Source organism: Procambarus clarkii, chromosome 33, assembly GCF_040958095.1.
Source record: "Procambarus clarkii isolate CNS0578487 chromosome 33, FALCON_Pclarkii_2.0, whole genome shotgun sequence".
NCBI classification, from domain to species: Eukaryota; Metazoa; Arthropoda; class Malacostraca; order Decapoda; family Cambaridae; genus Procambarus; species Procambarus clarkii.
The window spans coordinates 37,008,427-37,026,009 of record NC_091182.1 but is presented as its reverse complement, the minus strand read 5'-3'; the positions used below and the strand labels follow the sequence as shown (position 1 = coordinate 37,026,009).

The 17,583-nt window shown below is 51.0% G+C and overlaps 1 protein-coding gene across 12 annotated transcripts in view; it reads right to left on the bottom strand.

The window, feature by feature from the left end:
- The window catches only part of LOC123765217 (uncharacterized), a 321,546-nt gene that overhangs the window by 254,424 nt on the left and 49,539 nt on the right, over positions 1-17,583 (bottom strand). For all 12 annotated transcript variants that reach the window (XR_011230261.1, XM_045753688.2, XM_045753689.2 and 9 more), the window contains one exon: positions 9,591-9,702. Coding sequence is in view for 11 of the 12 variants with exons in the window: in XM_045753688.2 (XP_045609644.2) it covers positions 9,591-9,702 (112 nt within the window). In the remaining variant the exon portion in view is untranslated. The remainder of the gene's footprint in view (positions 1-9,590; positions 9,703-17,583) is intronic.

Genomic DNA, 17,583 nt, shown 5'->3' with positions numbered 1-17,583 from the left:
TATGTAGTTTAGTACTGTAGTTTGATTGGCTGCATATATATAAATTTAATATAACCCCCCCCTTAATGTGTAAGAATTGATTTATGAGAATTTGCAGAAATACAGTCCACTTAACATCATACAAATTGCTATCGAAATATATAAATTAACGTAAATATAAATTCTATATCAATTCATTTAAATTAAATAAATATAAATCTCACAGGTCGGTTCCCACCATGGAGGCTCAGGTGGTGCATGAGCAGGCCAGATACCAAAGACCAATGCTGGGCCAGCCACCAAGGAGCCAGAAGAATTACTCTTCCCATGTACAACTCCAGTTCAGAGAACTCGACATCAGAGTTACCTAAAGCGACCATCCGACCTCGAGCATCCGTCAAGTAGCCTGGGTCCTCCTCAACAGCATTAGACGGCGAGACTGTAGCCGGAGTAAGGCTACAGGAGACAGGGGGAAAGCGAAGATGACAGAAAATGACCCACGTCAGGCTCAATCAGGTCCGAACCTGGAACCGAACTGACTGGGACTTCCTCCAGTTCACCAGGAACCTGAACCCGGCAAGCTGGGAAAGAACCAGATTCCCTAGCTAGCAGAGAAGCAGACCGGCTGGGAGCCCACACAGCCAGTTGTTGAGGTAGGCCAAAACTCTTAGTCCTAATAAACGAAGACAGGGCCACCACAACCCCAATTCAAGCATGCAAAAAAAAAAAAAAAAAAAAAAAAAAAACGCCAGATTCATCTCGAACAGAAGAGCTTGAAAGCGGTAAGTCTGTTGCCCCATGGCAAAACCTAACCAATCCCTGAATCCCAGAAGAGGAACGTGCCAATAGGCATCTTTGACTTCCAGAGATATCATCCAAGCTTCTGGGTCGGAGCTGAGGCAAAGTAGTCGTTAGAAATGAGGGGCATGAAATCAACCAGTTCAGACGGGATAAATCCAGAATGTACTGGAAATATACACAATCTTTTTTCGGAAGAGGAAAAGGAGAGAAACCCACCGAAGCGATGAGGTCATTTCAACCACGCCCAGACACATCCACTCCAAAGATGACTCAATGGAGGGAAGAAGAGGCTTGCTGCATCAGAGTCGACCCCCCCCCCCCTCCCAGGAGGAGAGACTGCCCAATGTCACCACAGGATACATGATAGGATCCGAAATGCACACGAATTGTGGGACCAAGTGTGAGCAAAGAGAGCCAGCATTCTCCCCACTGCCCCGTCAGATGGGCGACCCGTGAAAGGGTCAACAAGAACCCCAAGAACTAGCCTTCTAAACAGAGCGAGCACGGCACCTCCCAGTCGTAGAACAAATTGGGGGATTGGGGGAGACATGACAACCCAGCTGCCGGCACCACGGAGAACCCATCTCGACCAACAGCAGGCGAAACCCTGGCTATACTCCCTCCAAAAGGGGTATAGCCATCCCTCCCTCCCACCATCTCTCCCTTCCTCCCTCACTCTCTCCCTCCCTCCCTCACTTTCTCCTTACATCCCTTCCTCCCTCATTCCATCCTTCCATCCCTCCCTCCACTTCTCCCTCCCTCCTTCCATCCCTTCCTCCCTCCTTCCATCCCTCCCACCATCTCTCCCTCCCTCCCTCCCTCCATCCATCTCTCCCTCCCTCCCTCCTTCCATCTCTCCCACCATCTCTCCCTCCCTCCCTCCCTCCCTCCCTCCCTCCCACCAGCTCTCCCTCCCTCATTCCATCCCTTCCTCCCATCCATCTCTCCCTCCCTCATTCCATCCCTTCCTCCCATCCATCTCTCCCTCCCTCCCTCCTTCCAACTCTCCCTCCCTTCCTCCATCCCTCCCACCTTCTCTCCCTCCCTCCCCCCTTCTCTCCCTCCCTCCCCCCTTCCCTCCCTCCCTCCATCTCTCCCTCCCTACCTCCTTCCATCCCTCCCTCCCTCCTTCCATCCCTCCCTCCCTTCTTCCCTCCCTCCCTCCTTCCCTCCCTCTCCATCCATCCCTCCCTCCCTCCCTCCCTCCCTCCTTCCATCCCTCCCTCCCTCCATCGTTCCATCCCTCCATCTTTCCATCCCTCCATCAATCCATCCATCCATCTCTCCATCTATCTCCATTCTCTCCCTCCCAGCCTCTGCCTGCTTGCCTCCCTCCCTGCCTCCCTCCCAAGCTCTGTCTGCCTGCTTCTCCCTCCTTGCCTACCTCCCAGCCTCTTCCTGCCTGCCTGCCTCCCTCCCTCCCAACCCTCCCTCCCTGCCTGCCTCCCTCCTTGCCACTCCCTCCGTGCCTACCACCCAGCCTCTGCCTGCCTCCCTCCCAAGCTCTGCCTGCCTCCCTCCCAAGCTCTGCCTTCCTTCTTGCCTCTCCCTCCCTGCCTACCTCCCAGCCTCTCCCTGCCTGCCTGCCTGCCTACATTTCAGCCTCTCCATCCCCGCCTGCCTGCACATCCACCAACAAGTCAGCCATCACTGACACAATGAGTGCATATGGAGCTGACATGGTGCACGGATGTTTCTTGATTGCGCAGATATGTCCAACAAAGTCACAGAATGAACACTCCAGCCTCTTGACAAATCAAAACAATGTGCCGTGAATCTGTGACATCACAGGGTAGAAGGCACTAGAATGGTGGACCAAGTGGCAGTCTGTACAAAATATATCTTACCTGAATGTTACTTGAAAAAAAAAACGACACTTAGTTCCGGAAATAACGACCAGGATACAGCCCCATATAGGCCGTTAAATCAAGTGGATACTACTTAGGCCTACCGGGGACCACGGCCAGAACCGGGCCCCCCCTCAGAGAGGCAAGGGGAGCAATGGCCTATAGAAACCCACGTGTAGTTGGAAGCATTCTATGTCTGCCATCAACCAGATCAGGCACCCAGAAAGGCACCCCAAAACAAACCTCTATTCTGGTTAAAATTGCTACCAAAAGCCAAACTAATGGATAGAACTCCCCAACAGAAAACGCGCAAACTAGTATGACGTCACACGTCTTCGCGCTGCTGTCTGCTCAGCTCCCCCCTCCCTGGGAGGGAGAAGGGGAAGCCCCAGACCCCTCACACCAACTACCCACACCTCAGTTCTGAGGCTGGATGTCCAAAACACCAAAAACAGCCGACCAGAGGGAGGAAGGGATGCCGGGGAGCCTTCGGGACTCACCCAGAAAATGGCGTTTCATTACATTCAACGCTGGTTTTCTGAGGGGAGCCCCGTCGGCTCCCCAGAGCTAACTACCCACAGACGGAAAAGGAGGGACTTACCTGGGAGGCGGTCGTCGCTCACTCCTCAACTCGAAGTCGAGAAAACTGGCTGCAACCGCCGACCCAAAGCAACACAGACCTGACGGGGCCCAGGAACATTCACGAGGTAACGATCAGCCAGGACCCTGTTCGACCGCCAAAAACCCCGCGCCCGAATATCAGATCAAGACATACTCCCAAAGCCGGCAGCATGAGCCGCGAACTTACGGACGTCATGGGCATGGGGATAGACCGCAGGTTGGCTGGATTTGATAACCCTGCGGACGACCTGGGAGACCCGAACCCGCGAACAGGGAAGAAAGGAAACCGGATAAACCCAAAGCGCGTCCCCGAACACAGAAGCCTTAGCGTGCAAATAACGGTGAAGCAACGTAACCGGACACAAAGCATGTTGCACCCCCGGCCGAACCAACCAAGCATCAACCACCCATGGACCCCTCCGGAACGCAGCAGTCTCATTCTTCAGCAGAAAAGAAGGAGATGGCTGCAAGCGAACAAAACAATCGCCACAACCGAAAGGGCAGAAACCCCTGCGCCGGAGGACAGCATGAAGCTCCCTGATCAGACCCACAGAGGCTAATGCCAACAACAAAAGAGCCTTGGAGAAACAATCCCAGACGGAAGGGGCCACGACAAAACGAGGAGACGAAAGGCAAGCAAGCACTCTGTCCAAAGACAAGGACGGCTCAGGCGGCGCATGAGCAGGCCGAGGTGAAACAAAGCACGAGACAGCTTGTGAAACAGCGCAGACATAACATCGATACCGAAAGCAAGCTGAAGCGGTTCCACCAGCGCCGTACAATACGAAGCGACAGTGTTAGCCATAAGATGATGGTCCTGAAATAACCAAGAGAGAAAGGACAAAATCACCCTAATAGACAGCGAATTAAAACGACGAAGATGCAAAAAGAAACAGAAGGACCGCCAGGAAACTTCATACTGCCGCTGAGAAGAAGCCCTCAGGTGGGACACCAACAAGGAGGCCACCTGATCACCACAGAGAAGACGATAGACTCGAGTAAAAAAAAACATATGCGAAGACTCAAGAAGATCGAACCAGCCATGTGACGTTCTTGCCCAATCTGCTGAAAGAGGCGGAGCCGCGGGAAAACCCTCAGGTTCGGACACCGAGCAAGCAGCACCTGAAACCTAGGCCGGGCCAGCCACCAAGGGGCCAGAAGGACAACTCTCCCCTGGTAAGTCTCTAAGTGAGTCAGGACCTGGAGCAACAGCCGAAACCGGGGAAAAGAGGTACAGGAACCCCCACCTCAACCAGTTCAGCTGAAAGGCATCGACCCCGACGGCCTCACAATCGGGGAAGGGTGCCGCATACACGGGAAGGCGCCTCGACCATGCTGACGCGAAGAGGTCCACCTCGGGGCACCCGAACGTCTGGCAAAGCCAACGGAAGGAAGTGTCGTCGACCGTCTACTCCGTGGAGAGAGGAACGAAGCGAGACAGGCCGTTGGCCAAGACATTGGACACTCCCCGCACGTGAACCACCAGGAGAGCCAAACCCCGAGAACTCAGCAGACAAGTCACACAAAGCAACCAACACCAAAGAGGCAAGGACCTCATCGAACCCCGCGGTTCAGGCATTGAACCACCAGAGAGCAGTCCGAATGGAGCAAAATCGTCGTTCCGCGGGTGACCCGAATCCTCCGAAGAGCAAACCACACTGCCGCGAACTCCCACACCATGCTGTGAGCTCGACGGAAGGACGGGCCCCAATGCCCCTGGCCAGCCTGGTGAGCACTGGTCACAAAGCCCCAGCCGAGAGACGATGAATCCGTGTACACATCGAACGAGGGCTCGGGTAGGCGCCAAGGCACCGAACCCTGAAAAACCCGAAGAGGAAGCCGGCGACGCAGTAGCCAACGCAAGGCCCCCGGGGGTCGAACTTAAGGATTGCGAGAGAGGCAGAAGGGGCGACCCCGAAGGAACCAGAACAGCCAACGAAGCCAAACCCGACCTGGCGAGTAGACTATCATCGCGAAGTTCAGGCTCCGGCACAGTCCCTCGAGCAACCGCCAGGTGACCTGAGGGCCCACCAGAAACAGACGAAGGCGGGACTGCAACCGCAGGCGAGACTCCGGAGGGAGAGACAAAGAAGCAGTCCGAGAGTCCCAGACGAGACCCAGCCAAGTCTGAACCTTAGAGGGGACCAGATGGAACTTCCTCCAGTTCACCAAGAACCCGAACCCGGCGAGCTGGGAAAGAACCAAATCCCTGGCTAGCAAGCATGCCGACCGGCTGGGAGCCCAAACCAGCCATACACCTAAGAGATGCAAACGAGCCACCACGACCCGCATAAGGCATGTGAACACGCGAGGTGCCAGGTTCAACCCGAACGGGAGACAACGAAAGCGGTAACTTTGACGCCCCACAACAAAACTGAGCCAGTCCCAGAAGCTCGGATGAATCGGAACATGCCAATAAGTGTCCCGGAGGTCCAGGGACACCATCCAAGCGTCCGGTTCTAAGAGGAGCCGAACCTGAGACAGTGTAGTCATCCGAAAGGACGGACAATGAACCCAGGGGTTCAGACAGGACAAGTCCAGAATGAACTGCAGGTCTGAGCAGTCCCGTTTCGGGACCGGAAACAGATGGGAGACCCCATCTGAGGGACGACGTCGTTTCGACGACGCCCAAGCGAACCCACTCCAGGACAACGCAACAGAGTGCATGGGAAGAAACCTGCCCTGCCAGCCCCGACCCCCCCAAAGGGAAGGGGGGCCGCCCAACGCCACCGCAGGCCGACAGACACGTCTCGAAACGCCCACGAACTGTGGGACCAGGTGTGAGCGAGCGCAAGCCTCCCCCCCCCCCCCTCGTCCCGTCAAGGTGGCAAACCGCAAAAGGGCCAGCGCCCCTTACGAGACTCAGAACCCCATGCGGAGCGAACACCGCACCGACCAGACGAGGGCGGATCTTAAGGAGGAGCCGAACCCAAACCTGACACCAGTGGCCTACCACGACGAGAGGAACCCCAAGCCCTGGCACGACCCTTCAGAGAAGACCCACCAAGGGACCCCCCCCCCCCCGGAAAACCATCAAGTCCGATGACGCAGCCTGGATAAATTGCGCCACGACCGACTTCTCAAACAGAAATGGACAAAAAGGCGATGACAGCCTAAGAGCCACAGCCCAAGCAGATTCCACGGAGGAACCCAGCACCGCCTGCCGACACGCAAGTCGGGAAGCATAAAACAGGGATGCCGCATCCCACAATATCGGCGCGAAAAACTTCAACAAGGCAACCGATGAACGCGCTGCCGAGGATAAGGCGCCGGACCCCGGGATGGACCCAAGCGCCCTCACATCTTCCACGAGCCAATCCGAGGACTGCTCCAGGAGGGAAAAGAACCGGAAGGCCGAAGCCAAAAGGCCCCGGGCGCGCAAGTCCTCGGAAGACGGAACTGACACACCCAGAGAACATGGAACCGAACCCGGGGAGGGGCCGACACCAAATCCAACTCGTAAGCAGAGGGGGGGGGGGAAGAAAACCCCCCTCCTTGTAACAACAAGCCCCGCTCAGAGGGAAGAAAAACCCAGGTGGGGTCCAGCGAGGCCCAAGGCCTCCAAGTCAGCCCCTCCCCAGCCCCGAGGTCCTTCACAGCAGGACCCAGGGCTGAGTCCTCTCCTCAAGCACTGACCCCACAAGACAAGGACGAAGCAGCCGTAGAAGCCAGAAGAAACAGGGCCCATTGGTCAGACCCAGAAGCTTCGACCAGGAGACAAGACTCTAAAGTCTCTGCCGCCCCCCCGGAAGAGGCATCCCCTGAAGCTGCCCGAGTCTCGAGATCGAGCAACCCCTGCTCCAACTCCGAAACCCTCAGACGTTTCGGGGCCGGAAGCAGGGAAAGGGGGATCAGAACGAAAAACAGGAGGGGAAGGACGAGGAGGTGCGGGACTGAACCAGGATTGAAGCGACCCCCCACCCCCAAGTTCGGGTCTCGAAAAGCAAAGCGGGACAGCCCCGGGGCATCCGGGTGAGCAACAATCCGAGAGTATTGCAACAGATGAAATCTAGCTTGCAACGCACGCGCCACCTGTATCCGAATAGAATCATCAGAGGATTGGGTAAACTGAGTCGCAAGCAAGCAGCAACACTCACAGGACTAGGGTCGAAAGTATCACCGACCCAACTGGCAGCGTGGCAGAGGCAAAAACAATGACGGTCACCCCGAGACAAGGGGACCGAGCAACCCTCAAACTCGCACAAAGCGAACGGGGACTCCGGGGTGACCCACATGCCCCCCTAGGGAATTCCCAGGGTCCTGAGCGTTTACTTTAAGACTCGCGCTCAGGTAGTCCCAGGCAGGGTGCAGCTAACCAGCACCCAAAACTACCAAGCAAACCTCTATAGCTGAACCCCAGGGACGTGTACACTCTCGGGGACCTAGCAGGGGGTGCCACCGAGGAGAACCGTGGAAGGGCAAACACCAGTGGAATAATAGGGAAGAACCCCCCCCCCCACAAGGCAAAAAGAAAAAGAAAAACAAAACCCTGCAAGAGGACAGCGAACCCCAAGGAACAGAGCCGGCTGATATGTCGGGAATACAAAGCTGCGCAGCACCCTGCGCCCCTACCAGTGCAAACTGCCTCTTTCCCGCAGGTAACAAGAGAGAACAGAACACCCAAGAGCCCAACAGGTGGCCAAAAAACCGAACGGCAGAACAGACCAGCAGAGGCAGGTCCTGAGGAGCCTGTGGAAGGTGGCCCAAGCTCCAAGGGCAGTACTTACAGGGCACCTAGGGAAGGCAGCCCTAGGCGCATGCAGCCCGAGTACTGAAGATAACTCCTGGCTCTAGCACCCACAGAAAACAAACACCACACACGAAGCACAGTGCTGTAGCGACACTGGAGCTAGATCACACGACCTTCGCCTATAGCATCAGCCTCAAGAACTGAGGTGTGGGTAGCTGGCGTGAAAGGTCTGGGGCTCTCCCTTCCCCCTCCTGAGTAGGGGGGAGCTGCGCAGACAGCGGCACAGCGACATGTGAGTCATACTAGTTTGCTCGTTTTCTGTTGGCGAGTTCTATCCACTAGTTCGGCTTTTGGTAGCAATTTTAACCAGAATAGGGGTTTGTTTTGAGGCGCTTACCTTTCTGGGTGCCTGATCCGGTCGATGGCAGACATAGAATACTTCCAACCAATCGGGGGTTTCTATAGGCCATTGCTCCCCTTGTCTCTCTGGGGGGGCCCGGTTCTGGCCGTGGTCCCCGGTAGGCCTAAGAACTCCATACGCATGATTGATGCCAAAGTCTGACATTAGCATATCAGCCTGGGATAGCTCCGGGGAGCCGACGGGGCTCCCCCCAGAAACTGTTAGTTTGTTTAAATCCCACAAATTCAAAATAATTCTGCAGGCTACTGAATGTTTCCTCTCGCATTTGAGGTGTATCAATAATTTAAGTTAGTTTTGTATATCCAATTTTAGAAAATGTACATGTACTATAAGTAAGGAAGTGGAGAGTCTTTATTGATTTGAATTATTGTCTGTAAGTAAAAATAAATATACATCCCCCACCTCACATCCATAAAACCAGTATTGAATGTAATGAAATGCCAGTTTCTGATGGGTCTCGGTGGCTCCCTGTTACCTTCTCTCCCTTCCCTACCAGGTGCATTTGTCTTTCAGCTCTGGTCTGAGGTTATGTTGATGTGGAAGCCAGGAGCCCCCTATGGTACTGCCACCTGTTGGTGGCCAACCATAACTATGGGGTATGACCTTGTTTTTGAGTGAATTGTTTGCAAAACTGTGTTTTCTCTCTCTGAACCTTGCAATTGTCTGTATTGCCTCACTTTCTGGAAGTTTTCTCACTGATGGTGATCATAACAATCCCCTACTCCCTGTGCTTCTATGAGGGGGTGGGGGGGTCAGGCAGGCTATGGTCCCTGGAAAGCCATACAGGACTCCTATGGCTAAAGTGACTCACAGTAGGGCGGAGCTATCACGGTGACCTAGCTTTAGGGAGTCTGAGGCTCTACCAGAAAGATGCCTCTTATTAGATTCAATGCTGATTTTTGTATTCTTATACAGTATTGTTAAAAACAATAGACTTAGGATTTTTGGGGAACAATATCCTAAAAAATCCTAAGTCCCTTTTCAAGATGGCTGATATTTACCAGAGGCCTCAAATACTGATCTGGTACACTGTGTACCAGTTGGAGTTTCAATTGTTGCAAAGTGCTTAAAACATTACATAATGTGTGGCACACTAATGCTAAGGCACCACATGATGTTATATGCACTGCAAGGGTTAACTTTATTCACAATACTTTACATTGAAAGCTACAATAAAGCAATACAAAATCTTCAAAATTGTGAGCACACTTAAAATATTGGTGATAGCTACCTTCGACTGCTTCACATGGAAGATATCCAGATGCTGACACAACATTTTTTGCTGGACATGATTTTCTTAATTCTGATAAGATATGAAAAGTTTTCTTCTCCAACGATGGTATCTAGGGGGGAAAAAAAACAGCGATGAATATAATGAAACGCCATTTTCTGGGTGAAACCCAGAGGCTCACCCAGAGCTATCTAGGCTGATATGAATGTATTAGACCCTGGCATCAGTCAAAGTGAATGGAGTTCTTAGGCCTACTGAGGACCACAAGCCAGAACCTGACCCCCTCAGAGAGAGACACGAGGAGCAGTGGCCTATAGAAACTCCCATGTGGTTGGAAGCATTCCATGTCTGCCATCGACCAAGTCAGGCACCCAGAAATGTAGGCGCTCCCCAAACAAACCCTATCTGGTTAAAAATTGCTACTGAAAGCCGAACTGTTAGACAGAATTTCCCAAACGAAAAACGAGCAAACGTGCATGACGTCACAACTGTCACCGCTCCTCTGTCTGCGCAACTCCCCTCCCCCTTTCCAAGCGGGGAAAGTGGGAGCTCCAGACCCCCTGTTTTGGCTGTCAACCCCCAGTTCAGAGGCTGGATGTGAAAAACTGCCAACTGGAGGGAAGGGAGGGTTGCCGGAGAGCCTCCGGGCCTCGCTCAGAAAATGGCGTTTCATAACATTCAATGCTGGTTTTCTGGGAGGAAGCCACTTCGGCTCCCCGGAGCTACTTAACCACAGATAAAACAAGAGGGACTTACCCGCTGCAACCTTCGACCCAATGCGACACACACCCGACTAAGACCAGGAACATTGACAAGGTAGCGAGTGGCCAGGACCCTGTTCGACCTCTAAAAGCCCTGTGCCCGAATGCTCAAAACATATTACCAAAGACGGCAGTCAATGCAGCAAACTTAAGAACATCATGGGCACGAGGATAGACTGCAGGCTGGCTGGACCGACGAACCCTGTGGATGACCTGGGAGACCCGAACCCTGGAACATGGAAGAAGGGAAACTGGGTCAACTCAAAGCGTGACTCCAGCCACCAAGGCTGTGGCGTGCAGGTAACGACGAAGAGCAGCAACCAGACACAACACATGATGCACCCCCAGCCTAACCAACCAAGCATCAAGAACCCAAGGACCCCTTTGGAAAGCAGCAATCTCTTTCTTTGCCAGAAAAGAAGGCGATGGCTGCAAACGAACAAACCAACCACCAGGACCAAAAGAGCAGAAATCTGCGCCGGAGGAGAGTCTAAAGCTCCCCAACCTGACCCACAGAGTCCAATGCTAACAGGAAAAGAGATTTTGAAAAACAATCTTGAACCGAAAGGGCCAGAACAAACCAAGGAAGAGAGAGAAAAAGAGAGCACCCGGTCCAACGACCAGGGCGGCTTAACACTTTGGCGTACCCCGCGCGCCACCCCTCAACTGTGCGATTTGGGTCCCAGCGTTTCACAGGAGCGCGCGTTAATTCTGAAAAGTGTATACAGTGTGTCCTCACTTGAACGAACTATATGGGGCGAAGCCGATTCGTTCCAGTGCGGAATTCGTTCCATCCGTCCAGCCCCAACAACCTTCTTAATTTTTTTTTTTTTAAACATATGCCAGGACACATTAGTTTGTTTCTTTGTTGTGTGGTGCTTCATTATAATATCTTTCATGCTCTTTTGGTGTCAATAATAATCTGAGATGCGAGAATCACCATCCCCCACCCCACTCACACCATCCCCCACACCACCCACACCATCCCCCCACACCACCCACACCATCCCCCACACCACCCACACCATCCCCCACACCACCCACACCATCCCCCACCTCACTCACACCACCCCCCACACCATCCCCCACACCACCCACACCATCCCCCACACCACCCACACCATCCCCCACACCACCCACACCACCCACACCATCCCCCACACCACCCACACCATCCCCCTCACCACCCACACCATCCCCAACACCACTAACACCATTCGCCCCCACCACCCACACTCCCCACACCACCACCCACACACCCCCACCCACAGCATCCCCCACACCACCACCCACACACCCCACATCATCCCCCACTCACCCCACACCACCCACACCATCCCCCACACCACCACCCACACACCCCACATCATCCCCCACACACCCCACACCACCCACATCATCCCCCCCACACCCAACCACACCACGCACCCACCACACCAACCCACCCACAACCACCCACACCACCCAAACCACACCACACCACCCACACCATCCATGGGGTGTATTGAAGCAGCGGGCTTGGAAGCGTCTCAACTCACCCGACAAAAAAAAAATGATGGGTTGACAGGTCTCCTCTCACACCTCCAGGACCCCCCCCACCCGCCAGTTACCCGGCCATACACACCACAATGCCAAGTCAGCTATTGTTTTCTACAGGAAACAATAAAACATGTTAATGATTAATAATGTATATTAATACAACATATTTTGGCATAAATATTTTACAGCTAAGATTGAGATTTATAATAGAGAATGAATGAGAGGTTTGGCAGCCATCCGTGGTCAGCACCCTTCTCTCTCTACTTCCACCACTGACCCCACCTGCCTCTTTCCACCACCTGCCTCCCCTGACACCGCCTGCCTCCCCTGACACCACGTGCCTCGCCTGACCCCACCTGCCTCCCTTGACACCACCTGCCTCCCCTGACACCACCTGCCTCCCCTGACACCACCTGCCTCCCCTGACCCCACCTGCCTCCCCTGACACCACCTGCCTCCCCTGACACCACCTGCCTCCCCTGACACCACCTGCCTCCCCTGACACCACCTGCCTCCCCTGACCCCACCTGCCTCCCCTGACACTGCCTGCCGCCCCTGACACCACCTGCCTCCCCCTGCCACCACCTGCCTCCCCTGACACCACCTGCCTCCCCCTGCCACCACCTGCCTCCCCCTGCCACCACCTGCCTCCCCTGACACCGCCTGCCTCCCCTGTCACCACCTGCCGCCCCTGACACCACCTGCCTCCCCCTGCCACCACCTGCCTCCCCTGACACCACCTGCCTCCCCCTGCCACCACCTGCCACCCCTGACCCCACCTGCCTCCCCTGACACCACCTGCCTCCCCCTGCCACCACCTGCCTCCCCCTGCCACCACCTGCCTCCCCTGAAACCACCTGCCTCCCCTGACACCACCACAAATGATGTCAGCCACCTCACCAAGGCCTAACGTTCACACGACCTGTGCTTGTTTTATTGGTCTACTCAAAATTTATTCTAAATAGATATTAGTACAGTACGTAGGCTGTTAGAGGAGGGAGGGAGGGAGGGAGGGAGGGATCCAGGAAACAAACCTCCCCCCTCCCACCCCCCACCCCCCAATGGCTCAGGGAGCGACCGGCCGGCCACACAATGCTAGCTGTTATCTACACCCCAATTGTATTAAAAATTCTGTGAAAAGGAAATGTGTTCAAACTGTTTAAAATATGTACTGTATATATCACAATTTTCACCATTATTATTGCTCCAATATGACATTTTTCTAATAAAAAGGCTATTTTCAGTGTAGATAATGTGATAATTATCATTAAATTGACTCTTGGCATCTGACGATGAGAGGAGAGTGAGGTAGTGGCTGGTCTCTGTGGTCAGGTGCAGGAAGGAGAGGGGGGGGAGCATGGAGGCGCCAGTCACGTGTTACCTCTACTGACACCACTTGCCTCCTGACAACAACTCTCTCACCAATGCCCCCGACACCATTTTATCACCATTTCAGCTGGTTGTCGGCTGCCTGGCTGACAACCTGCCTCCCATGAGAATACTAACTTACACCACCTGCCCCCAAACAAAAAACCTTAACTATTGACACCACTTGCCTCCTGGCAACAACTCTCTCACCAATGCCCCCCTGACACCATTTTATCACCATTTTTATCACCATTTCTCCCTAGAAACAATGGGTAAGGATAATAAAACACTACATAACTGTTTACACTCTGGCGAATCATAGTTGATGACAGCCAGCTCTGACGCTCGGCCTCGGTGACCGCTTGGACGAACATTCCTCGCTTAATCGAACATTTGTATGTTCCACTGAACATTTGGTACCGAATTCAATTTGTTCGGCTCTTCCGGGAATTCGATAGAGCGGGGTTCGTTAGACTGAGGAAGCACTGTACTGTACTCTCTTCAACTTTGTCACCTCAATTCTCGTCCTACGAGATTAAATTTGGTATCATTGTGTTCGCAATAGAATTCTCTACAGCACTAAATGCATATAAACTCCAAAAGCCCGGCTAATTACCCGTAGCAAACAGAGAAAGTGCAAACGAGTTACCCAGGAGCGCGCAAAAGCGATAAAATGTGTTCACTCTTTTCACTCTGGTCACCTCAATTTTCGTCCTAGGTTTTTCATTTTGGTATCAATGGGTTCGCAATAGAATTCTCTAAAGGAATATTATTTATATAAAATAAAAAACCTGGTCACGCTCCACCCGCCGACGAGTTGAAGATGGGCCACGCGTTAACCGCGAATGAGTGCCCAGACGCCTTCCAGCTACACTCCCAATTCCTGCCCACAAATGTTTAGTATTTAGTATTTTAGTATATTTAGTATTATAGTTTAGTATTTTTTGTGTAGTAGTTGTACATCACATAAGCATTGTAGATAGCCATTTGCACAAAATAGAAGGTCATTTTCTTCGTTCATTTGTGAGTTTTCCTTATGAAGTGATAATATTTGATCATTTGGTCAAAGTGATCAACACCTTTCATGTTTGCATTGTAGTCACAGATTGCATTCGGCTTGTTGACAGTTACCAAACAGTCCCCCAAAAATTGGGTAAAACCTGATTTTTGGCAATTATTTTAGTGGATGACGCAGCATTGCGTCATCCCCAAGATTACCGACAGTAAACGGATGACGCAATGCTGCGTCATGCCTGGACTAAAGTGTTAAGCAGCGCATGAGCAGGCCGGAAGTGAAACAACGCACAAGACAGCTTGCGGAATGGAGCAGAAGTAACATACACCCCGAACGTAAGCTGAAGTGGCTCCACTAGCACCACACAATACGAGGCGATGGTATTCAGTATAAGATGACGGTTCTGAAACAACCAAGAAGGGAAGGACAAGACAACCCGATCCAAAACAGAAGAGAATCTACGGTGGGATAAGAAATAACGAAAGGACCGCCAGGAAACTTTATACTGCCACCGAGACGAAGCACACAGGTGAGACACCATCAATGAGGCCACCAGCTCACCTTACAAATGGTGGTAGACTTGCGTCAGAAATACCAGATGCAAATACTTGAGAAGATCAAACCAGCTACATAATGGACTGGCCAGATCTACTGAAAGAGGCAGAGCCGTGAGAAAACCCCCAGGTTCAGACACCTATCAAGCAGCATCTGAAAATAAAGCTGGGCCGGCCATCAAGGGACCATGAGGACTACTTTCCTTGGGAATGGACTCAAACCGAGCCAGAACCCGAAGCAACAGCTGGACCGGAAGAAGAGGAACAGGTACCCCCACCTCGACCAGTCCTATCGAAAAGCATCCACTGTGAATGCCTCGAAGGCGGGTAAGGGCGCCACATAGAATGGGCAACACCTAGACCATGCCGACACGAATATGTCCATGGCCAGGAGTCCATACGTCAGGCAGATACTTAACAAGCCGGCGACGACTGGCCAATCCGCGAACAGAGGAATGAGGCACATGGGTTGACCAGCGTTAGACGGGTCCACTTGGGGCAGCTATAGCACGTTACGTAGGCTGCCAGAAGGAAAAAACTCACAATATTTTTGAAGGAAACTTCAGCCTGTGCACATTGTTTTTAGGAAACTTATATATTTCTTATTACACAATTACAAGTATTTCATTTGTTTTTGGCTATGATGAATTATTCTAAAATTAATGGTAATTCCTGTACCCAGGTGGTCCCTCCCGACGCTCCCCTCCCACCCCACCCCCTCCTCCACCATGCGTCTCGAGCCACAGGCAGACGGGATTAATACGGTACGGCCCGCCCCATGGCTATCATATCCAGACAATTCAATGATTATCCGGCTGACTTTCCGGATAGTGCAACATCGGCAGCAAGTTAACCGGCTCTGATTTTTTATCCGGTTAAACCAGCTTTTATCCGGCTCCCATGGTCATTTTGGCTGGATATTGAGATAACTTTATCCGGTCACGATTTTGGCCATATAAGGGCGTTTTCCGGATGTTCGAATCCTGGATAATCGTGTGGTTACAGTATGTGTATGTGTATATATATATATATAAATATATATATATATATATATATATATATATATATATATATATATATATATATATATATATATATATATATATGTGTATATCACGAAAATAAACACGTGACCAAATTTGCCTAATAAGCCAAGTTTTCCTCAATTAATATATTTTCTCTAATTTTTTTCTTATGAAATGATAAAGCTACCCATTTCATTATGTATGATGTCAATTTTTTTTATTGGAGTTAAAATTAACGTAGATATATGACCAAACCTAACCAACCTAACCTAACCTAACCTATCTTTATAGGTTAGGTTAGGTTAGGTAGCCGAAAAAGTTAGGTTAGGTTTGGTTAGGTAGGTTAGGTAGTCGAAAAACAATTAATTCATGAAAACTTGGCTTACTAGGCAAATTTGGCCTTGCATAGTAGGCTGAGAAGTGAGTTCTGGCTACTAGGTACGACATATATATATATATATATATATATATATATATATATATATATATATATATATATATATATATATATATATATATATATATATATATACACACATACATATACATATACAGGGGTACCTCAGTTTAAGAGTTTAATCCGTTCCTGGAGACGGCTCGTATTCCGAAGCTAATTTCCCCATAAGAAATAATGGGAAACGAATTAATCCGTTCCTGACTACCCCAAAAACCCCACATCAAACTAAATTTTTATCCCTAATTCATCTAAATAAACCTTCAAAACTATGTTCAAGCTATTACTTACCTTGCTGTTGAATGCTGTAGGCGTATGGAAGATGGTGAGGAGGGGGGAGGAGGAGAAGAGTTACTGTTTGGAACGGGGGTCCCCTTCCATTATCACATCAGGCATTGAGGACTTCACTGGTGAGCACACTATGGCACATTTTGCCTGCATACCAGTAGGACTTGTTTGTCTTACTAAGAATCTGTCTAAAGACACTTGTATTTCCCTACATTTTAACACTTGTCTGTAGTAAGACATCACATTGTCATTTAAAAGGTCAATGCAACGGCCTGCTACAGCTTTATCTGGGTGAGTTTTTTCAACAGAACTTTGCAGTTCTTCCCATACTTCACACATTTTCTTAATCAAGAAAGGACATCCTCTACTGCCTCTACTCACAGCTATTTTCTTAGGTTCAACCTTATCAATGGCTTTCTTGAGAACCATGGCGAGAACACCAGCAATCAACAGTCAATTAATGCACAACTATATTCTACCCACTTCAAGACTCCGAACGAATATAAAAGCATCAAGAGGAAGTATAGGCTAATAGGCCCTCTGCAGTTACTCCCATTCTTATGCTCTCATATCCAATTCATATTCAATTAATACCCACAGTTTCATGTTCTGTCTTTATTTGTCACAAGTTTGTTCACCTCATCCAAAACTGTTGCACCATATCACCTCACCCAAATGCGAGTATAAGTATGACGGATTAGATGACTCTGTTTAGTGTTTTCAGGTTACAGTTGTGTGTGTAAACTAAAGTCTTTGAAGATGTAATAAGTTATTACGAAACGCATTCAAGCATCACGTGAGACTAGAAATAAAAATGAATTTTGGAGAATTGATTTTTCAATTACCATCGACAGTAAAAAGGAACATAAGAACAACTAGGCAGCAAACAAAAAGAAAAGAAAACCCCCCCAAGATTACAATGTCACCAGGCAGAACAGAGCCAGCTTCAATGTTATATTGAAAACAAGTTGCACAGTACCTCATGCCCT